This window comes from Copidosoma floridanum, unplaced genomic scaffold (genome assembly GCF_036245765.1).
Source record: "Copidosoma floridanum isolate Cflo_tuat_1 unplaced genomic scaffold, Cflo_Japanese_pri ptg000012l, whole genome shotgun sequence".
Classification (NCBI taxonomy): Eukaryota; Metazoa; Arthropoda; class Insecta; order Hymenoptera; family Encyrtidae; genus Copidosoma; species Copidosoma floridanum.
In genome coordinates, this window is record NW_028321889.1 from 2,444,087 (window position 1) to 2,471,138 (window position 27,052).

The 27,052-nt window shown below is 41.2% G+C and overlaps 2 protein-coding genes across 2 annotated transcripts in view; both read right to left on the reverse strand.

The window, feature by feature from the left end:
* Window positions 1-725: 725 nt before the first annotated feature.
* On the reverse strand, window positions 726-9,120 carry LOC106638510 (octopamine receptor beta-2R). The gene is made up of 6 exons (XM_014351718.2): window positions 8,772-9,120; window positions 8,114-8,646; window positions 7,327-7,810; window positions 6,670-6,897; window positions 4,007-4,380; window positions 726-1,244 (listed from the first exon to the last, which is right to left on the reverse strand). Exons 2-6 carry the CDS (start codon window positions 8,452-8,454, stop codon window positions 1,154-1,156), a joined length of 1,518 nt encoding a protein of 505 aa, XP_014207204.2. The 5' UTR covers window positions 8,455-8,646; window positions 8,772-9,120; the 3' UTR covers window positions 726-1,153.
* Window positions 9,121-9,125: 5 nt separating this feature from the next.
* The window catches only part of LOC106638513 (uncharacterized), a 111,858-nt gene continuing 93,931 nt past the window's right edge, over window positions 9,126-27,052 (reverse strand). Inside the window, exon 4 of the mRNA XM_089590469.1 lies at window positions 9,126-9,398. Within this exon, the coding sequence (XP_089446595.1) occupies window positions 9,301-9,398 (98 nt within the window). The 3' untranslated portion in view covers window positions 9,126-9,300. The remainder of the gene's footprint in view (window positions 9,399-27,052) is intronic.

Here is a 27,052-nt window from a genome sequence, read left to right on the forward strand (position 1 = left end):
AATAGACGCACTCATTCGCACGATCGGCTAAAACACAAAGCACGCGCTTACAAGCTAACTTTGGCAATATGTGATTACAAACCTAGCACAAAAACATTATGCGAAGAATCATATTTATTTCCCCCCCCCACCTTTTGTTCTTTTTCCATCGATACATTACCAGCTCTTTTCCAATTTTGTTTCGGGTAAATGTACTAATAGTCGAACATGCGAGTGCACGTGCGCAATCGACTGGATTTCTTCTTTTTTTTTTTTTTATGTCAGCAAACTTTACCCAACATAATTAATAATAATATTGTACCTATTCTGTCGAAATTCCTGCGACTCTCTCAACATAATGCCACACTTTTTTTTTTCACGGTTCATCCAATACAAACGACGTGTCAGCTATATACAATTAATAAAATTGCGCACGTGCACCCGCGCGCGATTATCGCCTCGCGCTATTTTATTTATATTCATTTTTCTTTTCTTTTTCTTTTCTTTTCTTTTTTTTTTTTTTTTTTTTTTTTTTACAAATTCATGATTCGCCAAGAGAATAGAGACGACAACGACGACTTTGTTACACAACAAACATATTCTACGTGTCTGCTGTCAGCGTCTCCGGTGTAGGTGTGTACCAATATTTTTCTATGCTTTGTTGTTTTCTTTTGTTTTTAATAATAATAATTCTTTAATTAAAAACGTGTATCTATTTATTTATATATAAATATGTATATACACGTACGCGTATACGTGTGACCTCTGAGTGATTGCTGCGTGTACTTTTGCTTCATGTAAGTATGGGTATGCAAGTAAGTAGGTATGTATTTTCGTCGAGAAATACATTCCGCAGGCGAGAGGTGTACACGGAGACGGAGATAGAGAGAGCACGAAGGGCGTCGAGGTTACGTAACAGCGACTATACACGTTGACGGGGGTGACAACGGTGAGCGGCTACGATGTGGGGAAGAGTATATTATACTGATGATGACCTCGTCAATGAAGATTGGATTGAAGAGCGGCTTCTCGCGCGTGTGGGTGATTATGTGTACATATTATGTGTGTGCTCTCTCGGGGCCTTTGGTGCCTAGTGTCGAGAGACGTTCGGGGGTGGCGGCTGGAGGGTTATCAGGGGCAAGGAGGGCGACTTAAAGCTACGTTTCCTCTCGTCTCAGAGACTGCTGCCGAAGTCGCTGGACGTGCGCCGGTCATTGTGCTTGATGTACGTCTCCGAGTATATGCTCTTGGTGCGGTCGTCGTACCTGCAACACCATCTTGTGAAAAGAAGAAAGAAAAAGACTTGATAATCATTTTTTGATTTTTTGTTCTTCTTATTTTTCTTGGCATACGCTTTCTATCTCTCGTACAAAGATTTTTATTTTATTTTATTTTATTTTCTTTTTTTTTCTTTGCGTGTTTGCATAGCGTGCGCTTTTTTCTCATGTATACAGCGTCAATATAAGCATAGGAACAAATGATTAGAGAACGATTGGTGGTTTTTTTTTTTTTTTTTTTTTTTTTTTTCATTCAGGGGATATAGTGTACACCTCGCAGTGAGGTCGAGAACGTACCTTGGCCCCTTGAAGGTACATGATAGATTTTTCTGCGTTTCCGCATTCGTTTGTACGGATCGTACCGACGAAAGAGTGTTACTCATATGCGCCAAGCTTAACTGGAGTGACAGTTTGAGGCGAGCAAAGAAGTTCCATCGAGTGCTTGGATGCACTTGTCTCGAGTGAGGTAGGGAGACATATTGTGACTCTGCGAGGAAATTCCGATTGATCCGCGTTTTTTGGACGAGCACCCGATGGCTTTGTTCCTCGAGAGTAAAAGAAGATTATGGAAATTGATTGTTCCACAATGATGTTTCCAGTCGGTTGGAAAAACGTCGAATTAAGGTGCATAAATCACTCGTTTATTATAATTTTTTTTTTTTTTTTTTTCGTCTGTAATCAAAGTACTGTACCACCGTTGCGTCATAATATTATGAAGACAATGAAATTCTCACTAGTGTAACACATAAAAGACATGTACGAAATACTTATCGAAACCAATGCTTTTAAAATTGGAAAAGCACCTGAAAAGTTTCAATACCGATTCCAAGTTGACATTTAATTTTTTAAATTTTATTATTAAAAAACACGCACAGCATGCTCTCGTTGTACCCCCAGCGAGCATGAACCCCCGACGGCGAAGGAAACAAAAAGCTCGAAACTTAGCTTCGCGGTAAAGTCGTGCGGGCTCATAAATAATTCAGCGAACCGTTTCGCCTTCCCTTGATCCGTCTCGCATCGCGATGCACTTGCCGGCAACGTGTGTGTATACAATAACAAGTACACATGCACGTGGGTGAGCCTCGCAATCGTTTCGTCATCAAAGCACGGACGTGTACGTCCTGGATTGTACGCGATTCAACTACATACCGAGATATCTCTTTCACCACTAGCGTGGAAAAATAGCGGAGAGCAGAACTGTAACTCGCGTGCAAAAGTAAAAATTTACTACATGTCATTTGATCATATGACTTTTTTTTTTTTTTTATTGATTCATTGATGCATATAATTGTTGTACACTTAATGGGTTCGATGAAAAATAAAAATAGACGTATATGTATCGTTGGTGCATAAAGAAAAATCACTTCGATTGTTTTTTTGCTCGATTATAATATTTCCAGAGATTTTTCGGCTCCTCCACAGGTTCAAAGTTTTGGGCTAAAAAGCAAGCTTTATAGTTGTCTCCCTTGCGTTATACGGTCATGACATACTTGCCGCCAAGTTTCACTAAAACAACTTGAATAAACAAATGTTCAAACTTGTTTACTCTTATTATTGTCATCTCCGAGGAATTTCCAATCAATTAAACTAATGTTTGGTAAAAATTAAAACTGATTTAAAAAGAAATTATTGTTCGTACCAAAGTATCGATCCTCCGCGAATATAAAATCTCCAGTTCATGGCAAAAGGAACAAAGGTATCGAGTTAACTATTGAGCGCAATTGACATTGTGATCGCTCCGAGACCGCTATGACTCTCTCATTATCGAAAATAGCGATGGACAAGGTTGGACAATATTTCGTCCGGACGGTGGTTTCTCCACTCGTGAAGATCAAAGCTACCGCTAGTGGATGATAGGTACGGGGAGGGAGGCTCCTCCTGTGCAAGGATTCAAGGGATTGGGTCGGGTTTTTGTGCACTCTGCGGGAGTGCAGTGGTAAGGACAATCTGTATCGGATTGCACTTTGATTAAAAGTCAATTGTAATGCGCTTTCGTATATTTTTTTACGAAAACTGTCATCTGTAAGCAAATCTTCTAAAATCCACCACGACTATAATGACACGACCGATCATTAAACCTTTTAAATTCCAAAAATAACAGTACAGTCAGGAACGGAGGGATTTACCGCGAAAACAATAATTTTTAACAAACGCGAACATTTACCACAGCGACTCAATAGCCATTAGCCGATTCGGTGAGCCATAATCCATATAATAACCGAATACGTCGTATCACGACGCGTCCTCTGATTCCCATCCAAACTGTCACTCCGGAAAATTACTTAGCGATTGGATTTGCCCCGTCGATCGCTCCGCAATTCACCCCCTCAGGGCGTTATCATTACATTAACTACGAATGTATATGTATATACAATGCGATACGGAGTGGGTATATGCAAAAGCGCAAACCATAATCCAACCAACAGAGATTAGCTCAGCTACAATATTGCACAAGGTAATATATAATCATACGTAAGTCAAAACTACGCAGCAACTACGCCGTTATGAGAATAACAACAATGATACAAATAAATAATCGAACAAATAAGAACGAACAAATAAACAAACACATGATGAGTATGTATATATATATATATATATATATACGTATATGATATGTTAGTATACAACAAGACTACAAACCTCTAGGTGTTAAAAAAAAAAAAAAGAAAAAAAAAAGTATTACGTTTGTGGATGTCTGTGTTTATAAAGCAGTAAAAAATGGCAGGAACAAGCACCTTATCTCTCACCTGATCGACGACCTACGGCACTCGAGAGCTTCGAGATCGGATGGCTCGCGACGGCACAGGGAGCAAAAGGCGCACTGCAGAGTGTTTTTGAACGCCTCCCGGAAGTCACGATTGAAGTAGGCGTAAATGAGGGGATTGAGCGCGGAATTGGTGTAGCCGATCCAGAAGAGCAGGGAGACCACGATGTCGGGACAGGGACAGATGTTGGGCCCGCAGAGCGAGGTCGTCAGGTACCAGATGAAGAAGGGCAGCCAGCACGCTATGAACGTGCCCATTATTATGCCGAGGGTGCGCGCGGCCTTGTGCTCGCGCTTCATCTTCATTATGTTCTTGTCCTTCGTTGGTGTGTGCAGGTGCTCCGCCGCGCCGCTTACCTGGTGATACACGCTTATGTATCTATGTGTATGCGTAAATATTTGAATAAAAAAAAATTTTTAACTCTAATGTACATTTTATGATAAAAATCAAGCCGTGTTATATCTTTGAGGGGAAAACTTTTTTAATCGTTGCAACTTTTTGGAAAACGTTTTTCATCAAGATTATGATCGAGTTTGTGGTTGAAAAGTTAATCGAACTGTGATTATAACGGAAGAAGTAGTTTATCTCGATATGGTGACTAAAAATGAAGTCATCTACTAGTGCCCAAAAATTTTTTATTTTAAACAACGCCTAATTATTACGTAATTGATTCAGGTATCCTACTGTACTCGTTTTTTTTCTACTTTTACATTGTTGTAATAAATGCCAAATTATTCATTCAACTGTCTTATTATATTTGATTTTTTATTTTTACATTTCCGAATCACTTTACCAGTTCAGATGTCTGACCATATTCAGCCTTTTCTACTTGACCATTTTTGTCACATCATCGTCGATACAGGTGTCTTACTATCATGTAATCGGCTGTTTCTACTTTTACATTTCATTACATTATGCGTACTTATCTGATTCAAGTGGCTTACCATACTTGGCCTCTGCTACTTTCATATTTAAACATTTCTATATCTCCAATTTAGATGATTTATCGTGCTCACCTTTTTAAATGTTAATATTCCCTAATTTTTACACGATTATTATACCGTTAGTTTAATTTCCTTATCATATTTAGCCTTTACTTTTTATACTTCTCAATAACAATATTAGAAATTAAAATGTCTGACCATACTCTGCATTTTCTACTTTAATATTTTTAATTGCTATACAGCTGATTTAAGTGTCTCGTCGGATACTCGGCTACTTAAACTTTTAAATTTCATTATTCGTACTTTTCGGATTCAGGTGGCTTACCATACTTGGCCTTTTCTACTATTATACTTAATCATTTCCATGTCTCCGATTCAGAAGATTTATCGTGCTCGGCTTTTTAAACTTTCACATTTCCTAATTCTTACATGATTATTATACCATTAGTTTAATTGCTTTACTATATTTAGCCTTTAGTTTTTACATTTACCAATTACAATACAAGCAATTAAAGTGTCTGACCATACTTAGTCTTTTCTACTTTAATAATTTTTTTTGGGTTTTATAAAAATTAGTAATGTGAAAAAGAAAATGTGTTTTTTAATGTGTACTTGATAGATTTAGGTGTCTTATTATGATTGGCTTTTCCTACTTCTATTTCTTAATTATTTTTCAACTCATTCAGGTGGCTTACCATACTTGGCTTTTTTATATTTTTATATTTAGTTAATACAATATAATTGATTTAAAAGCCTTTATTACTACTTTTTAAATTTCCTAATTCTGACATAATTGATTCAGGTGTATGTCTGACCATACTCAGCCTTTTCTACTTTAACTTTTTTCATAGCCATCACTAAGTCAGGATGTCTTATTATACGTGGTATTTTCTACTTTTTCGATTATCAATAAGAGATGTGTGGTGTAAAACTCAGCATATAAAGAAGGCCATAGTGATGAGTCCTGAAATATCTATTATTGAGGTACACATATTGGGGTATTCGTAAGAGTACTGTATACTACACGTCGTTAACGTCGGTCATCGAATTTATCGTTGATGTTGACACACATTATTCTTACGGATTCCCAGATACAACGGTATACACATACATATTTCATGACTCGTTGCCGTGACACTCGCTGTATCGTTGATTTTATTGTCTTACCGTATTTGGCTATTTCTACTTGTATTTCCTAACAGTCAATTTCTAATAACCGGATTCGTTTATTCGTACATTACATCACAGATTTAGTTTATTTGCCCAACTCAGCTTTTTTCTACCGAATCACAAAGCTCTTTAGTACCATGAAAGAAATTAATAAACAAAAATAAATATCCGCTCACTACATTAAGTGTTAAGGTATATCAACGAGTCTTACCAAATACATCCTTTTCTACTTTTTCATCGAATTATTAGGTGAAATGAGGGACACGAGAGCATAACGCGTAAGTACTTGTAAATTATTGCTTTTTGCAAATTTTCTTGTCCAAGTACACAGCTGTTGTTCACCTTTTCATTCACTATATTGAGATAGGCTATTTCTTCCTCCATACCAATGAGTCAAATGGTAACGATAAAAATTTATAATTTTTTTTTTTTTTTTTTTTTCACCGATATCTCAAACATCGCGATCAACGAATTCGAGTTGGAGCTAAGTGAAAATTTTAGAATGAGAGGATTCGAGTGTTCATTTCTCACTTCGTTAAGCGTTAGAGTCTTAGATGAGCCACCGCCGCTATTGATCTCGCCGTTGACGTTGTCTCTGCTCGGCCTGTGGCTCAGCAGTATCGCCGTGCCCATACGAGCGTGCATTTGTTTCTCTTGCTGATTCGCCTCCCGGAATATCGAGTAATACGTGAGAGTCATTATGGTGCAGGGTATCCAAAACGATATACTGGACGACAGTATTGCGTAACCCTTGTTGACCTGGATAATCATACAAGGGTTAAATATGTCATTTGCGCCCTTTGTCTTTTGTTTTTATGATGAGGTAATAGATGCCCTTTTTTTTTGAATACAAATAATTTTTACTTCTCATTGAGGAAGATGAAAGACAAAAAATTAGGAGCGAAAATCTCTTCGCTTTGGATGTATCTTATTCACAGCTTTCAGATAAATCCAATTGTGATAAAATCGATCGTGTACTCGTTCAAAGAAAAATAATTAACTTTACGATTTTTCCGAGAACCACGCGGTGTACTCGCTAAAATTTACTCAAAAAGCAATAAAATGACAAAAAAAAAAAAAAAATGCATAAGGGTTCGCTGAGAGCATATTCGTATATTACACCATGTAATTATAAAAAAACAAAAGAAAAAAAAAAGAAAAAAAAAAAACACACACACACACACGTACCCTAAACATGCACTCGTCCGGATGGGCGTGCCTGAAATGGTCGTTTTCCTCAGTCGTGTACCATCCATTGAAAATGGGTACGAAGGATATGATGGCCGGTGATATCCAGCAGGCCAACAGCATGAACAGAGCGACGCGCTTTGTTATGCTGGTCGGATAGCTGAGGGGCTTGACGATGGCGTAGTATCGATCCACCGAAATGAACATCAGATGGAGGATCGAGCTCGTGCTGAAGTACACGTCCAGCGAGTTCCACACGTCGCACATAAAGTAACCGAACAACCAACGTCCCATTATTTGAACGCTCGCGTTGAAGGTCATGGCAAACATCGCGACGAGCATGTCGGCCAGGGCCAACGACACGACGAAGTAATTCGTTATGATGCGCAGCTTCCGGTGACGTATCACCGAGACTATCACCAACAGGTTGCCGAATATCGCTGTTGCTATGATCGAGCCCAGGATGCAGCCCAGTATCACGGCTCTGTTGATTGTGCAATTTTTTTTTTTTTTTTCATGGTGAGAATACACAATACTCATTTTTATGCTTAATATAAGTATACTTTAATTTTTTTTTTTTTTTTTTTTAGTGTTGACAACTAAAGAACTATACATGATGTATCGGTCTTGGTTCATGACAACGTTATAAAATTTTAGCAGGTACGTGTAAAAGTAAGTCTAGTACGTGAATATTTTATTACAAAGTTGTTATTGTTCTTAATGACCGTTTTCATCATCAGCAAAGAACAACAAAAGCAAAGGGGGGACAAAAAAATTCTCGACGAACCTGGACATGTCGAACTCCTCGATCCCATCGGTCGTCTGATTCCCGTGTACCTCGGATTCGTTGACGCTCGTAACGAATCCCGTGGGCGACATAGCGGTCGCATTGATCACCGCCACCAAAGCCGCGGCATCCCCCAATGACATGGCGAACCTTTCCTCAACTTCCTCCCGATGCCTCTTACTTTTATGTTTCGTATCAATATCCACGTTGATATCAATATTACGATTATTATAGTTATGATTATTATTATAATTATTATAATTATTATAATTATTATTGCTATTGTTTCCCGACACCCTCGTGTGCTTGCTGCTGCCCGTGTCCTGGTCCGACTTCGGCATGCTCCGCACCTCACGCCGGGCGCGCCTCACCCTCAATGTACTCGTCGTCTCCGAGCCAACTTTATCCAGCACCACCTCCACCCTTTGATCCTCTTGCTCCGACCGCTCGGATACCGATCTTTTGTCCTTAATACTACTGGCAATGCTTTGAGTTTCGGTTTGGCCAGAGTCACCTTCCGGCAACTCGCCAGCCTGGAAAATACAATCGTGACAAACAAATAAATAACCATCGAAGAAATCATCGCGCTCAAGGACAAAACGGCGGTAAAGATGGAAAAAAAAAAAAAATTGTGCGACACCCGCCCATACCCCCATACCTCTAGGTAACGAAGGAGCAGGCCAGCCGTATCCTTGTGGTGGGCGAGACGACCACCGCGAGCGACAGCTTCGTCCTCGTCCTCGTACCGTCGGCCCACCTCGCCTCGATCCCCATAACAGTCGTTGGACGGGGACGGTTCATCGGCACCTCGGCCACCCCGGGTGTTGCTCCTCACGCTCGCGCCAACGAGCCCAATACCGTCATCCACGGCAGCAGCAGCGGCAGGCCCGAGGCTGCCAAACGCCGAGCTAGCTCGGGCCCCTCCCGCCACGAGTAGCAGCACGACGAGGCCGACGAGTGGCAGCCGTGGTGGCGATAGGTGGGACGGGGGGGTCCGGCCCACTCCGCTGCCGATGGGGCTGGTGGTGGGCCGCTCGAGGCTGGAGCCGAGTTGACGGCGTGCTCTGCGCTGCGCCGCCGGGCCGCGGCGTTCTGCCAGTTCAGCTGCGATTTTTCCTCCTTGGCGTCGGTGGCGTCACTCGTGACACTTTACCCTCGCGTCCCGTCGCTCCTTCCAGACCGAGGACTCACCCCCGGCTGCCGGCTGCTTGGCTTTCGTTGGCCTGGCGGGGTGCGTCTCCTTCGAGCGCCGGCCGACCCCCCGCTCGAGCCTCGGCGACGACGTCTGAAAATTACCACGGGATTGAACTTACAATGAAGGATACAACGGAACTTTTGTCGAGGCTCTCATTCGTAGCCCTTTGATTCGTGTTACGTGTTGTAAGCGTATACATACATATATGTACGCGAAAGGGCGAGGGAGGGTACGTGTGATGGGTGTTTCTGCTGCATCGATCTGTTTTTGTTGTTCCGAGCGTGTGGCGGAGGGGTTGGGATGATGGCTCTGTTTTTTTTTTTTTTTTTTTTCTTTTCAACTCGTCGTGGGGTGCTTTGTCCAACAGTTCGATGGTGTATGCTGCGCGAGACGCGATCAAGGGGAGAGAGCCTCGTTTACTCGTTTCGTTTGAATTTCCAAGGCGACCTTGACACCTTTATTTATTTTTTTTCGATTTTTAAAAAAATATTAATACACAGTTTGCTCCAAATTCATCCTCGTTAACGGTTATCGACATATCAATTAAGTACGATGGTAACTTTATTATTACGTTTTCACGTAAAAATACCTTTGTTTGAAGATTAAAACGTGAATTATACTAAAATCAACGTCCAGGTCTGGGAAAAAAAAAAAAACAGTAGGAAATAAAAATTAATATTTGCGGAATAGTTTATTCATTTGAATGTACACGTTGGGTGCTTATGGATTATTGGATTTTCCAAACATGATCTGCCGAATATCAGAACTTACAGCTTTGTGCACGTGTTTTTTCGAGGTATAAATAAACAATCAAATATACAGAAATCTCTGATGTCTAAAAACTGCGTCACGTATTTATTTCAATTGAAAGTATTATTTCTATGTTTTCAATGTAACTCGATGCCATGAGGATCAGCTATGAATTTTTTCGTTATTATTCAATAATAGCTATCCGAGTATTTTCAGTTTCAGTATAACTTGACACTCATTTTTGATCAAAGTTATACATTCGACTAGCGAATTGCCCACAGTAATACCTTAAATAATGTAAAATTGCCCTCTGCACGTTACGCGTTAAAATATATGTAATCCTCGTCAGAGTAGGTGCATTCGAGGCATGCTGGAGTCACTTTAGATAATGTATATATGGCTCGCGTTACGTGCTTCATGTGTATTCACCTAAAATTGCTGAAACTTTGGTAAAATTAACAAAGTTCGCGGAGAAGACAGTTTAATGACTTTTGCTATTGTCCCTTACAGCTATTTCGGGGACAAAAATTATTTTATGTCCTGTGTTACATTCATAATCACGTTTAGTTGAATACATTGTCCCGAGGATTTTGCTAGTACGCGTAATGTTCTCGGTGGATGTGTGAGCAACATAAAAAAAAAAACCACTTACAGATTTTTTAAAATAATTACTGTACATCCAAAATAATTCATTTTATCGAAGAAAAGAGTTGGGCTGGCACAGGGCTAACAGTTACGTGGAACATAAAACAAGAGGTTGGATACCAAAGATTATCATCCCAGGAGCTCTCGAAAGGATGATAAACTCGGATTTCATTAAGCTATGGTTAAAATAAAACCAGTGGAAGAAAAGAAAATGATTTTTCTTAAGCAGCGTTTAACTTTACGGTAAAAATATTTAAACGACTTAGCTTTGGGTTGGTAACAATTGTCATGGCCTGGATATTTGAATGAAACTTATCTTTTGTGACAATAAATTTTGTTTGAAAAAAAAAACGCAACGAAAAAAATGTTGCAATATCTTTCTAAAAGCATCTCTATATGTCTGATAAAAGAATGTAAGACTCACACGCTCAATCCAATCAATTCCATTATTTACTGTGGACTTTTACGGTTGCGAAAAAAAAAAAAAAAAAAAAAAAAAAACTCATAAAACCCGCGTGTACAGAAGAAAGATTCCCTTCTCTACCTCCTTCCCTGGCAATTAGTTCAAAACCTTCGGTCAACAAACTAACATCCTCGCATCTGTCTGTTCTTCCGGCCGTTCACACGCGTCGTTTGTTTCCACGTCTAATCCGCCGGGTTGACCATCGACAGCCCATTGTCGTCCAACCGAAAGCTGAGAAATCGATGCGTCAGTCGGGTCGGCTATTATTTCATTTTATTTTTTATTTTGTACTTACACTGATACCCGTATGGTCCACGCCGATAAGGTTTTTGAGTCGTAGGGGTAGAGGGTCTTTTTTTTCTACGTTGTGTCTTATCTCTTTACCAAAAGGTTTGGTGTGCGAAAATTGGGTAGTTGGCCGAGAAGATTGATGTGTTACAAATTTTGGCAGACTATGGTTTTTTTTTGGATCACACGAAGATTTCGCAACGTAAAACCAAAGACGTGTTGACGCAAGAAACCTCCTACACACCGACAAGTTGAGGCTATTTTTTTCTTGTGTACCTATACACTTTCTCTCGATTGGGTTTCCACTGTGGTTTTTTGGCAAAAAATTTCACCACCAAGTAAAAATTATATTCTTTTACATAATGTTGTCGCAGCGTTTGTTTCTTTGGCTGCGTAAATTGCTCATCACTATACAATTGACTATTGCGAAAACTTGGAAAAAATGCCACAGGACCCGACAAACTTTTCCTTCGCAACTTTCGTCCTTTACACTTTGTTTTTCGAGTGGATGTAGAAGAAAAAGGTTTTTCCAACATGTGATGCGGAGCAGGAAGTGCCCTGGAGAAAACGAGGGCAGGGGAAGGCGTCGAAATAGCTACACGATCGTCCCGGAATTTCGGCAGATAATGAATTCCCTTCCTCCGAGCGAGGGCAGACCTTTTAGTTTATTATTTTTTCCCCCCGATTTCATCGACGGACAGAGTAGATGAGTTTAGAGATAGGGTGGACGCACCAAACGGACGAGGTAGAGACACCATTTGCGATGGGAAGAGAATAACGCGCCCATATCGGCAGGGTGTTTTGCAAAATCAGAGGACAAATGGGATTTTTTTTTTTTGCCCATCTCGGCACATTGATTCGTCTCGTGACAGTACAGCTTTTTTATTTACAGCAAGTACCAGTCAATCCACATACTCTCTTAATACTGTAACTCTGTCGCACGTGGCTTATTACAACGACTCATTTTGTAATAAACAAAACAGTAAACCGTCCTTACGAGGATCAAAGAAATTAATCGTCAAGGTATTTATTTTTACCTCAACTAGAAAAGAAAAAAAAGAAAAAAATTGCACCTCGATTGCACGAAAAGTATTTTTTTAACCACAAACAGTTTCACTTGGAGATAAGTTACACAAGGCCGACGAACAAAACCGACCACAGCAACAACGAATCAAACCCAATAACCCCCGCAGCATATCCATTAGGCTTGAGCTCGATATATATATATATCCCGGGGCGCGGTACAAATCAGATAACGCTTCGCTTTGAATTATAAACCCAATTAATATCAGCACTCCCACCCTCTCTCTTTGCGGCATAAATTTCCCAGAGATACGTATATATATATACACGCTTTGCCGAATAGTCCAACGAAGAGGAAAAAAATGAAAGAGCGACGAAGGTCTTGGGATCGATACATCCACCCGAGAGTGACCGGAAAAGCCTTTCTTTGGAGCCCAAAGAGCCTCGCATCGTTATCCAAGCAGCGGGCCGAGCCGCTTATAATATGTATATGATATGTCACACCACCGGTGCCCACAACCCTGCACCCTTGTACCAACGGACCGACGACGCGCTTCCTCGTCTACACAGCGGCCCCGACATTAACCCCCCCCCCCAACGGCCGCGAGGACGCGGTAAGGCCTGACCGCGAAATCGCGTGTGCACTTCACCTACAAAGTGAGGGGGGAGGGAAAAAAAAGTCCACTATCTGCGCTCGATCATCGGCATCTGTGCGATCTCTCTCGCTCGCTCGCTGGGAAGAAAGAAAGAGAAAGCGTATATACCACATGGAGCAGCGCGTCATTGACATTAGAGAGAGGTTTCAGGGGCGATGGGGCGGGGGGTGGTAGCGCCGACGACAGTGACCCTCGGCTTGTGCACCTGTACTTGTGTACACACACACACACAGAAACACGTGTGCGGTCGTGTAGAGATACAATCGCAGTCACGTAAAACGCGAGTATTAAGCTGTATTACGATGAGCTCCGTGTGCGTATACATGTATATATATGTATGTATACGAGTTTAAAGGCGAGCGGGGTAGGTATGTGATGTATATGTGTGCGAGCATCGAAAATAGCCGCGGTGGCTAGTCGAATCTCACATTGTGAGCTAGAGCGTCAAGGTCGAGAGCTACACGCGGCCATGTATATACATACGTTTATTTCAATGTATTTATGCATATTTGTGGGTCCGTGTGTGTACGTGCGAGTGGGTGGATGCACTCCACCCCCTGTTGGCGCCGCGTCCGTATATCGAGTGTAGGTCTGCGCGAGCTTGACGACTTTTTTCAAGGATCAATGTCACGAGCATTTTTCTTTCTTTTTTTTTTTTTTTTTTTTTTTCTCTCTCGATCGAGTGACAGATAGAGAGAGAGGGAGAGGGAGGGAAAAGGGGTGGTAATTAGTGATTCGATTGCGCTTTTTCATGGAGAATTTTTTGATTTGCTCATATTTTTTACCGATTCCTTGGGAACCTTTATTTACTTTTTTTTTTATGTCCGTTCTAAGATAATCTTCGTAACAGTGCGATCATCACACGGCCATTCACAAGGAGAGAAACACCACGTAAGTACCGTTTTTTTTTTTTTTTTTTTTTTTTTTCAACCATGTATACATATTTGTCCGAGCACCATTTCCGAGCAGCCCCTCTGTTTTTCCTTCATAATTCAAAACAACAGGTACATATGTATATATATATATATACACATGTACACACCCACTGCGGTACAGAAACTCTGCCACCTCGAGGAGGCCTGCCTCGTTCCTCGTGTCCTTTATAAAAGTTTGTTATTACACTGCGAGCACGTCCTCCTTCTTGGGCCATAAAAAACCTCTCTCCGGCTTGGCTAACAAACGCCCGGCGCGTGCTGCAGCTGCGAAACTTTTGCAATTCCCTCTCTCTCTCTCTCTCTCCGCGGTGCGAGAAATATTTTTCTCAATCCACCTTTATGTGTATATGTTACACTTGTGCTCGCACTTGTCTTCGCTCGAGGCTCTCTTGACGTGGCGCCGTGCCTTGCTGGGCTGCAATGGATGGACGGGTCGCGAGGAAAATATTTCGCAATCGCAGCTTGCGAACTCTTGTTGTTTTCGTTAACTATTCTTTTTTTTCTCTCTCTTCCCCCCCCCCGCCCTCTCCGAAGGTACAGGTTGAAAAATCCATCCAAAGACAAAGAGACCTCGGGAAGACATTTCACTCGATACATTTCCCGGCGAATCTCGTCGCATCGGCCAGAGTATGGGCACCGAGGTAATCGAATCTCGACCTCCAGACTTTTTCAATCTGACAAACATAATAGTCCCTCACCCATCACCCTTTTTTTTCAGCACCAAAACAAAAAAAAACCACCCCATGTAAAGCATAGGGTAACAAAAAAAAAAAAAAAAAAAAAAAACAAAAACAAATCGTCGGAATCCTTCCCCCTAATTGGCCAGTGTGCGTATAGACGAGTGCGTGCAAACACACTTGTACACGAGACGCTGGAAATTGGATTCACCCCTCCCCCCCTTCGCGGGGATAAGGGGATGTAGCGTATCTGTGTTTACACGCTCGTATGGGAGCGGGGGAGAGAGGAAGGGCCTAAATTTTGGATTCTCACTTGGCGAGGTTCAATGGTATTGGACTTCAACGCGTATTTTTAGGCTCAAGGGTGTCTAATCGGCGCGGCTTATCGTCCACCTGGATTCGTTGTTTTTAGCGTCCTTGAAGGGGGAGCCGGTTTGGCCCCCTTTCCCCCTAAAGAAGACTTTTATTTTTCCACTGTAAGCTAATCCAACAAATTCCAGGAGGGTTGGTTCATCCCCGGATGACGCGGGGTTTTTTTCGCCATGGCTCGACGCAACACTGGGCTGCTTGTTCCTCAGGAATGAAAAGAAGAAAAAAAGAAAAAAACTACGATGTCACCCTTTAAGAACCAATTGTTTGTGGTACACCCCAGAGCACGCGATGACGTGACTGTAAGACGGTTCTTTACTTTTAGCGTTACGTGCGTGGAAAAGAAGGCTAAAAAGTGTACACATATCTCTACCCAAGTGTGCACTCGTTATACTTATACGCGGAGAAGAGGTGCAATTAAGCTTGGGAGCGGCGGTATAAGCATCGTGTTTCACGATTGTTAAAAATAGATCCGAGGGACGAGTTCTCTACGGATCCAATATCGTGGGCCCACTCGTATATATTTATAACCAGGTGCTGCTTGTCTTTCTAAACTTTTTTTCGAGCCGTGTCTGCGGATACTGGCAGGGTTCTTTTTTTATTTCTTTTTATTTTTGGGCTGCAGGTGTTGGGATCGGGGTTCATTGGCGAGCGAAGGAAAGTCAAAATACCCATACATGTACCCACCAACTCTCCATTTAATTAACCAAGCCTGTGTCATTGACTCGCGATGTAAACCCGAATTGAGCAAATTTTGGGGCATTTTGTAGGAGATTTAGGCCATCACCACCACCACGTGTGCTCGAAGCTGCTGATTGACCAAACGGTGTGTACATCGCGCGTAAACACGGGCTCGGTTAATGAAGTTAACGGTAATGGTGGGTATTGACATGAAAGCCAATCGAAGCGTCACTCGCGAATACGCCCGTCCAAGGATTTATTGCCTGAAGCCTTATTATTTGTTGCGTGATCGGTTGAGACGGGTCACGGGGTTGATTGTTTGCCAGGTTTTTTTAAAAGTCAATGAAACGAAATAGTTTGGAGGCATATTATTTCATTCATTTAAAAAAAAATTTTTTTATTTTATTTTATTTATTTTGTTTTAAGAAACAATTAGACGCTGCGTTTCATTGTAGTTAATATAAAATTCAACAAGACGAAAAGTATAATTATGTTTGGTAATTTTTCTTAATACTTTAAATTACCATTAAAATTTACTTTACAAAAAAAAAAAAAGTCTTTACATTCTAAAATTTAATTCATACAGTTTGGTACGTAGGTTTGCGGAAAAATGTAAGAAAATTCCTATTCTCCTCGAGAAGCATAGAGTATACTTGTCAAATTAATAAAATGTTGAATAGTAATAAAAATAGCGCGATTACACCTACTCTTCGAAAAAAAAACTCTTCTCTGCAGTCTTCGACTGATACCTATTTTGGTTGGTCAGTCTGTAAGGGTGGCTGTATCGCCATACCTGAAAATATAAAATAAAGTACGAACTTTCGCACCCTCCGTACCGGTCTAATTGTCACACGTAACTTCTACTCGGAATCATAGACGCAACAACGGTACGCAGCCACACACGCGACGCGCGCGCTCGTGAAATTACAGCCGAGGATCACACTCCTGGCAAATACGAGGGTATAACTTGTACCTATGCAGTCGCTTCGCTCATTGTGTACACGTCCGTGTCGTTATATTTTTGCTGATGGATTTTATTTTATTTTATTTTTTTTCATCCCTTTTTTTAACACACAATAGGTATTTATCGCGTCTGGGCTCAAAGATTATTTGTATCTTTGTGGTCATGCATCGATCACATTGGTATAAGCGCAGATCAAAGCAATCGTGTTTCTCTCATCGTTTGTTGGGTGGGGGGGGGGGAGGGGTAATCGTGATCGTCATTAAAATCAATCTCCTGCACGAGGGGGGAGTGTGCGTTCGAGCCTGAAAGACAATGGTTGTTATGATAGCTGCAATCGTGCAGACACCAATGCGAGGTGAAAGAGAGCCACCAGCTGTGGCAGTTGCGTAAGATTCGGTAGCTGCATATTAACGCGGGAGCACCAGAGCAGAGAGAGAGAGATCGATCGGGAGGGAATTTATAGTATGTGCTCGGCGTTGGCTGGCAGGTCGTTAATTATCCGGTGATCGATGCCGATCGACTCCCGCGTGCTTCTTCTTCTCTCTTTGCTCGGCCGGTCGCCGCGATTTTCTTTCCTTTGATTTATTGTTCGAGCTGGCGCTCTCTTGCGCAAGGATTTCTTTGTTTTCCTCGGGGTGGCAATACTTTGATGGATGATTCTTGCTTTGATTTGCATGTTGTGCAACATCCACCGCGTCTGTCGTTTTACTTTGATCGGTACGCGAGATGAGGGAAAATAGCGCCTTCGTGCTAAATGCTTTGGGTTATTTATTAATTTTTAACGAAATTTTGTACAATTGTTTCATTCAAACTGTACATGTTTTATTCTAAATTTGTATAAGCACGATTTTTGATTTTCCTTTGATTTTGATATAAATCAATTCCTTTTTATTTAGCATTTGTACAGTATAGTCCCTTAATTTATTGGGCTACTCACGTAACGAATTAAAAAATTTATTTGAAATTATCTCCTTTTTTTTCTTTCTTTTATTTATATCAACAGTGTCTCAGTCTAAGGGTCCTAAGGTCATCCGTAAAGAGAATAGTGTCATTTTTTTTTTTTTTTTTTTTTTTGAGATGTAAAAAAATGAGAAATGCAATTTGTACGAGCAGGGCTTTTCTAATGTTCCTATGATTTTTTGTAATCATCACAAGGAATTTAATGTACAGGATGATGGTTATTTCACAATTGAAAAAAAATCCATTGTTAATTTTATATTCTTTTATTTTCATTCCCTCCTCAAGATTAGATCATAAACTGTAGTGTATAATAAACTTACGTACGTGTCAATGCTTGAAGTAGTACAAGCCTGGTTTTGGTAAGACACACATGAATTTACCGAAAATCGTTTTTATCGATTATTACGAATAATTCAAAATTCATACAAGTAAAGTTTGATGATTTTTATGTACAATTGTTACTACTTACTTCAACCTAGGCCCGTAAGCACGTGGTTAATTAAAAAAATCTTGAGTCCAATTCGATGGACAAAATGACGTAATGGAAAGACGCGTGTCACCGGTTAAAGTGACAACCAAATGCAAAAAAGGTGCCCTCCATCGACCAAAAGTGAAATGTGTGCAAAATAAAAAATAAAGTAAAAATCCTACTTTCCACTCGTGCTAAATCGAACCATTAAACTTTTACTTCCAACCTTCGTCTATAAATACACTCTCCGATTTCCACAACAACGGATGTAGGGAAAAATGAGAACAGGAAGGAACTCGCCGGCTCAAGTCTGTGAAGGTCTCTGTCGCACAGTTGAGACGATTGTTGTAACAAATAGTGTCATTTGTGCCCACTTTCTTTTGCTATATATTTTTTTTTCGACGGACTTAACTATGTAGTACCGCAATTAACCTACGATTTTAAGTAGTAAAGTTTACTGAACAGATGTGAATATATATATAAATTTATATATATATGTATACACATAAATTGCTCGTCTGTACTTTACACGAGTAAACGATAGACGGATGGAGATTGCTCGTAAAACCTTAGCTTTTTGCAAGTTTTTTTTTTTTTTTTTTTTTTTCATTGTTGACTTTGGGTGTATATGATACAAGTGTCTGAGACTAATGAAAGGGGATACGCGCATTGTTGCCCTTTTTTTCTTCGTAACCCTAATTTTTACACAATACTCTATATTTATGCCGAGCAAATTTGAAGATCTTTCAGACGTTGGACCTAACAGTTGAGCAGCAATGACTACTTTGAGGTGGAGCAGTATAACATTTTTTTTTTTTTTTTCCCCACAAACGATAAGCAAAGTTTGATGAAAGTATACTTATGAGTGATCGCAACAGCACTCTAACGCAATAAAATCACACTTGAAGCATATCATTTACATAGTAACAATTTATGGGTTTACGGTAGGTATTTCAACTATCACGTGTAAACCAAAATATTTTCAACACACAAATTCATTTAACAGACAAGCTCTTCAACACACACACACACACACACACACACCTTTTTCCTTTCGCGGTTGTCTAGCATTCAAGCCAGAGTACCTCGTCGTGATTGTCGAATCAACGAAATGTCAATAAAACGATTCCCTCTTCCATCACATAGAATTGGTAATGTTCAGTCCAGTGAATCTTGCGCGGTATATTCATTTTGGGATTAACACACGAGGAAGTGTATTCTTGCGGTTGGATATTGTACAGGTAGCGAATAACAGGGACGTCGAAAGAAATCATCATCCGCATGAGGAGTGATGGGAGCATTAAATAGAAATATGGTCCGGTATGCGTAGGACACGCATCAGCAAAAGGTGGCAAAGCATGTAGAGCATGGATGCTCGGATTATGGAGATTTATGGAAATTTCGGGGCCAAACTGAGCTCTCTCTCTCTCTCTCTCCCTACACTGCACGGCTCTTTTGTGTGCAACTCCACGTAACGGGCGAAGGGAGGATCTCTCTCGAGACGCGTTCCCTCCGGGTTATCCTGTCCGTGTGTGTGTATATACATGTAGACCCGTACAGGGTGGACATGTGTATATATATATATATATGTATATACACATATATTTACGTGAGGTGCGTGTGATGAATGTGGGAAGTCTCAGCTGTAGGTCGGGGTTTGCTGTCGAGAACGCCGGGGCAGTGAGTAGTACACTGTTTGCCCCGAGATTTTTTTTTCGTTGGGTAAAAGTAAGAAGGTCCTTTCTGTGTTTTTATTAGCTCTGGTGGGTGTGCGTGTGAATTTTGTCGGCAATGACTCGGAGTAGGTCGAGTCATACATATGTAAGTGGGTTGACTTTGCGGGGTTTTCTACTTTTTTTTTTTTTTTTTTTTTTTTTTTTTTTTTTTTTTTTTCTCTCCCCGTCGCCCCTAATTTCGTAATGCCGAAGGAACACGTGATTAGTGTGTATACCTTTAGGGGGTTCGTGGAGCGATGAAGTGCCAGTGAAATGGCTAAAGTGAGTTAATTTTTTTTGACACGGAATGTATGTAGCCCGGGAGGACGGATGACGGGAAAAGGGTCGGACTTGAGTACAAACACTTTTTCAATTCTTTTTTTTTTTTTTTCAATATAATTATTGCTAATAATTTCATGTATCGTTTGTGACAAAAAACTTTTTTTTCTTCAACTACTACTTGTAGAACACAGTCCGAAAAATAAGAGTCATTTGAAAAAGCATGTGAATATTTGATTTCAAATATTTCACAGTAATATGAAACGTATTGCACTCATCTGCTAGAAGAAAAAAAAAAATTTTCTCACTATGTTATTGCCAACAGCGATGAATAAAATGTTTTCCATAAAAATAATGCGCTATATTAAGTGAAAAAAAAAAAATTTCTTTTAAAGTGTAAAAAAATTCATACAATAGTTGTGTCCAAGTCTGAAAGGGTTAGTATTTTATTTTTAAAGGTGAGAAAGTGTAATAACAAAAAAGTGGCGTGAAATGATTAAAAATAAAGTAAACTTTGTAACAAATAACTAAAAAAAAAAAACAAAAAAAAAAAAAAAGAAAGAAAGTCCCACAGGTGGTCCCGTCCCATCAGCGATCCGTATCACACCATATTACACCCGAATGATATATTTCCACCCCTCCCATCGCGCCACACATCTTTCAGGCCGAATGGCATAAACACACGAGAGTAAAAACGCGCCCCAAGGAATAACGCGACAACGAAAGTAATCAAAGTCAGCCACTCACGGCAGTCAAACGATCAACACGCGAATAAAAATCTCTTCCCCCATCCTGTAGGTACGTTACACAACTCGCACGAAAACAGCCAGGCGCGTGTCACCGTCACGCTCATCCCTCCTGTGTCCTCCCACCTTTCCAACTGACAGTCCACGTACGTGCCAAAGGGACCAATCTGCCTTAATTTCCTTTCGGAGCGTGCGTGTGTAATGCTTGGCCCTTGTTGGCCGGCAATAAAGTTACCCCGCATGCGTGTGTCCCTCTCCCTTTGTCAAACGGAGCTGGGATCGATGACGATCCACCCACGAGGTCTGCGCTCCAGAGATACACGAATTTGTGCTCTATCTCCGGGCCGATTTGACGCTTCGGCGTGTGCATAGGGCCAAAAATGCCGGATTTTTCCTCTTTTACATATTCGGTATACATACAGATTTAAATACGCGTTCCGGGCCTCCATGGATTTTTTTTTTTTTTTTTCTCGAGAGATCGATACCACCACGTGGTTTGTTGAATCAGTTCTGGAGCGATACGATTACACGCGTCAAAAATCCAGTTACAAAATAATTGCCGTTAAGTTTAATTTTTGGTGTGGGGTGTGAAGGTGTCCAGTGAGATTATAATGATTGAAACAAAATGAAAAGTGTAGGCGAAAGCATCCGTGGCACTTTAGATAGCTGTCAACTGTGTCGAAGAGCGTCGCTTCTCCCGCATACAGAGAGAAAAAAAAAAAAAAAAACAAACTAGCGTCTCCCTGCACAGCTTATCCATAAACCTGCAGTCAAAGCGGCAAAGAGTAAAACTAGAGTAACTCGAGCACACACGTGCGCCGTAGTATTAAAAATTAGCAGCGAAACACTTTTCGGGATCTAATTGGGGCGCTGCTATTCACCCCCACCCCCCACCACCCCACGGCTTTTACGAGTAATATTTATACGCGCGGGGGAGCGCAAAATTTATCGCGTGATAAAATAAAAGTTTTCCGCTCCTCTCCCCGGGAGTTTCGGTGGCATGGTAATTTGTGCTCGCCCACTCGATTTACGGCTCTGCTAATTATTAACTTGTTAGCTGCTCCGCAGAGCCAAAGGGGGTGGGATTGAAAAAAAGATGCCGTTGTTTCCGATTGCTCGAGCGTTAAATCATCCTTTTTTTTTTTTTTTTTTTTTTTCCATCCGATCGTTCATAAAACCGTAAGAGATTTATTGCGCTGCTGCGTACAGGCGCGTGTTTGTTTGTGCGGGGAAAGAAAAAAAAAAGAAAAAAAAAGTTGCACGTACGGTAGGATTTGTGTTTATATATAAATACGACTTTGCGTCGCTTCCGTGCGTGTAATCGTATCCGTATGCGTTACGTGTTTTATAATGGTTGCGAGAAGAGTCACTTGATTAACGCCGCGTACGCGTGCACGTGCAGTGTCCGTATCCATTGGATATTCCAGTATACTTAATTAGCTCGCTAATGGAAATTAATTGTTTTGCGAATTGCAACGAGTTGCGCTCCTCCGTTACACTGTTTCCTCGACGAAATGTGTATATAATGTATTTTCTTGTTTGTACCTCGTGCACGAGTTTCAAGTATTTGTAATTGATTTATTAACTACGAGCAATGATTGGAATTTTTTTTTTCCCCGAGTCTCTATATTACGTATCAATGATGCGTTGAATGTGATTTTAATAGAGGAGTTTTTTCTTGCGGAGCAAAAAATTTACGAATACTTGATATTACTGAGATCTTGTACCTTTGGTAACACAACATTTGACATGTGATTTTTTTAATTTATTTGAAACGTAATTTTTCTTTTCCTATCAGTGTAATGTATTGCATGTGCTAAGAATTCTCGTTTTTATCACTATTTTTACCATACTTCTTAAAAAATTTTTTTTAGCTAAAACGATGGGTTACTATTTGCGCGAAAGACATTAAAAAACAAAAGCATTAGTCAAAGAGTCAGAGATGCATGTAAATGTTTGATTTCAAACACTTGACGATAAATTTTAAGATATATTATACGCTGGAAAAAAAAATTCATTCTCAATAAGTACTGTACTGTAAACAGTGATGAATAAAAAATTCAAAACAATAGAAATGATTCTTTTCAAAAAAAGCTGACTGTTGCATAGTGTGAAGTTTTTTTTTTTTTATTTATGAAAATTTATCTTGGAAAAAAAAAAAAACCATCCATACACGTGTATTTAATTTTCTTCTTACTCCAACGTATGATCGACCAACACCTCCGGATAACGCAGTCATAGCATCTAATCCAACTAGATTGATGAAAAAAAAAAAAAAAAAAACTCTGCAAGAAAAAACCAGCAACCAATCATTCTCACAAAGGATACCATCTCTCACATGCAAATCAAAACCCGTCAGACGCACGGCACCCGCTCGACTTTTTTTTCCTCCCCCATCAGCTTCGGATAAACGAGCAAAATTAAAACGTTCATCATCCTCCCCCTTGTATGCATATGCACACACACATCTCTCGTATACTTATATTAATAGCTATAACGCCACACTTACTCTACGGGTATACGTGTGCATACAAACGCACTCGCTCGGGACATGACTCGCGGAATACAGCTTGGGAATCAATCTTAATTACACTAGATCCTGCTCCATCAAAGTAGCATATATTTATGTGTGTGTATTTGCACGTACACTAACTCGGGATGGAGTCCGGTTGGGTATGTATCATAGACTCATTTAAAAGCGATTAATCAGAAGACCCGCCCGTGTACATCAAGTATAGGTAATATAAATGATGACGTGTACAGCTGGGAAAAAAAAAAAAAATCAAGCTATCGATCCGATATACTTTTGCAAGTGCGGCTAATACTTGTTATTATATATACTGTTCGCTGCTAACTGTGTATCGTTACTTTAGATCGCTTGATCGTTGCGTAAATGACAGAGGGAGAGAAAGAGCCACTTGTGTCGTTTGATTGATGGATGGGAAAGGAATACGTACCAATATCAACGCCAATGACGTTTGCTTGTATTGCGTGCGTGTGTGTACGCATACCTACACACCAGTACATCCCGAATGCTTTCGTATAGCATAGTCGATCGAAATTTAACGATGGGCTGTTTGGGTGTGACGGTGTATCGGTTCCTAATGACTTTTATCACGATGAGTATGGGAATCGCCGACCATTGACAATCTACATGGCACTGCATAGGGGCTGGTTGCCACAATTTTGAAAAGTCACAGGAAAGTTGATTGGCTCTTTGCTGGTTCTAGTGTCACAAAAGCACCTGTTGACGGCTCGATTATTCCTGTGTTGTGTCGAAAAGAAAAAAACATTACAACCATCTCTAACGTCTTCAAACCAGTCGTTGAATCCATTGTTAAAACGTACCCCTTCTAACCAACCTTTGCTACTTACTCCTGTTATAACTAGCCCCTACATGTCCTCTAACAAAGTGTGAATGTAGTGACATTGTACGCCAAAGGGGTTTTGGGGCTGCAAAGTGTTGTTATTTCCTTTTCATTGAAAACCAATGGGAGGTGAGACGTGTACTGGAGCTTTTGACTCACGATACGCGAAAGTTAAAAAAAAAAAAATCAAGACATAAGTTAATTTTTCGCGTCCGTGCCGAAGAAGCGTTCGAGCCCAATAAGCCAGCCGCAGCCAATTGCTTGCATCCCCGTTATCTGTCCTCGAATCGCGTCGAGTGGAACTCCGCAGGGTTGTTCTTGCGATGGAACCAAGGGCCCTTTTTGTATTCAGTTATCACTGCCTCGTTGGCTTTTCCTTCGGGTGGATCTTGCAAGCAGTGGCTACAGCAACGGTAAAACCAAGCCGAGGCTCCAGTGCACCCCCTCAGGGACACCCGCAACTTGATGCCACTTACACAAGGGTAGCCATCACCAACTTTTTTAAATTGGCGTCGTCTTGGCTTTCCTACCCCCACGACCCCTTGGGGCCGCGAGTCATACGCCATCTCGCGATCTCCAATATATTATAAATCAAAACACGCCCAAGTCCAAGTTTTACTCGCCACAGGGCGGCCCACCCATATATATATACCCGAAAAGTACCCGCGGTGAAACACAAAGAGACGCGCTCGAGTGGCCGATACCGGATCACATTACACCTAATCAATACCAAATGAACAACACCTATCGATCGTCCCCCCGCGCGTTTAGCCCCTCGGGCCGTTGTTAATAATGTACAAAACTCCCCCCACCCCTTCCTCGCACCGTCGAACCCAAACTCGATCAAAACAAAACCACGCATTAGGCACAAAGCTCTTTTCGGATGTCAATTAATAATCACCCTCTCTCATACCATCCCCATGCAGGGAAGCCCCCTTTTTTGTTATTGGATGTCCTCGATGTATATATACATATATTAATAAACTATACAGCGATGGAATTGGCAGTATGCGAGATTAAAAAACGAAAGGAAAAAAAATTTAATGCCAAAGTGTGCCCTGCACGTACATATACATTTCGTATGTTACATTATGCGCACCCACCCCTACGTGTACAATATGCACAGAGTGGCGTCCAAATCGTAAATCCCAGTCTGCGCCCAACTATATACTCCAGCACCATGTGTTCCTCTGGTATACAGTATCACTCGACCTGGGTACGCGTATGCATGATCTCAGGTAGCGCGAAACGGGGCCTGGAGGGAAAGTGCAAAATTAACGGGTAGCCTCATCCCCTCCACCTTCTCCTTTGCCAGCTACTGTGACTTACGTGCACACTGTACAGCTCAACCGGTTAACGAGTCGGGCGTTCCCCCGTTCGCGCGAAATATTGTTTATTCCCGAGCTTAGGTGGGCTTTCGGGGGGTGCTACACTGTTTGCACTGTTTGCGTATACGGCCACTCTTTCTATGCATACGCACACCCTCAGTGGACTGACTGTGCTGTTGAGGTTTTTTTTTTTTTTTTCCACGCAAGGGATATAGCGGACGGGACCCGGATGCATTTTTCACGAGGACGAGTGGATATTGTGACTTTTGCTCCCTACACAGCTGCTGCAGGTTTGTTGATGCATGCAGTGCCCAAGTAAGGGGGAAGGGGGGAAATGAAAATTAAACAAATTGGCATCGAGAGCATCCCTTGAAAAAATAAAAAATAGACGATCCTTGGCTACGAAACTCTTCAATGGCGACCAAACACTCCCGAGGATCCACCCTTAAAATCCTCCCATCTCGCGCGTAAAGTGGGCACGAAAGCGTCGTCGTCGCGACTAACGAGCCGGCGCAGCCTCCGTTTCTCCGCTCGTTACGTCCATCCTCGTTCTTCTCCGCGCCCCCGGCCTTGCGCGTTTTCCAAGAGACGTTACCTTCGATAATCGATACGTCCAATGCGCTACCGATTGCACGAAAGATTTCGCAAGTGACTCCTCGGGCCACATATACGGGCGTGCAGGACCTGGCAGTTGGAGCTGGTAAAGAAGAATATTCTCGCTTGAGTAACAAAACTAGTACGAAGCTGGTAGTGAAAAATCGTTGCACAACCAATCCAACCACCTGACGCATGGGTTCCAATCGGTCTTGCGATGTATTATTTTTGTGTTTGGAACTGTAAGCCCCTTACGCGCAGCTTTGAGATGATTAATTATTTTTCGTCGATATGTAACACAACCGATTTCCAAAGTACGGCAATGTTATTCGTGAAAATCATTTGTTTCTCACGCGCCCGTTAACGCGGGAGCCGAAATGCGGTAAATCAAGGGCAACCAGTGAGCACCCAAAGCCTTCCCTTGTCCCCCGACCGAGGCTCAATTATGTGTTTCGGAAACTCTGGATCTGCACTTTCGAAAGCCATTCAATTCAAATCATCAATTACGACCGTTCGCCGGGCGATCCAGTTGCGCTATTATTCGTCCAATTAATCGTTAAACTCTCTCTCTCCAAGTTAGCCACGTACCTAACGGGCGCGTCCTTAAAGGAGCTACTCTTTCGTTTGCTGCTGAATCGGCGTTTTCGCTTTGCTGTGTGTACGATACTTATCGTTGCTCTTCGGTTTATCGAATTGAAAAGAAAAAAATATTTAAGGTTATTCATTCGATGACACATCTTTTTGTTTACATTTGTTTTGTCAACAAATGATATTTGAGTTTGGTTTTCATACAATTCCTACAGTGATGCAATAATAAAAAAAAAGGAAAAACGA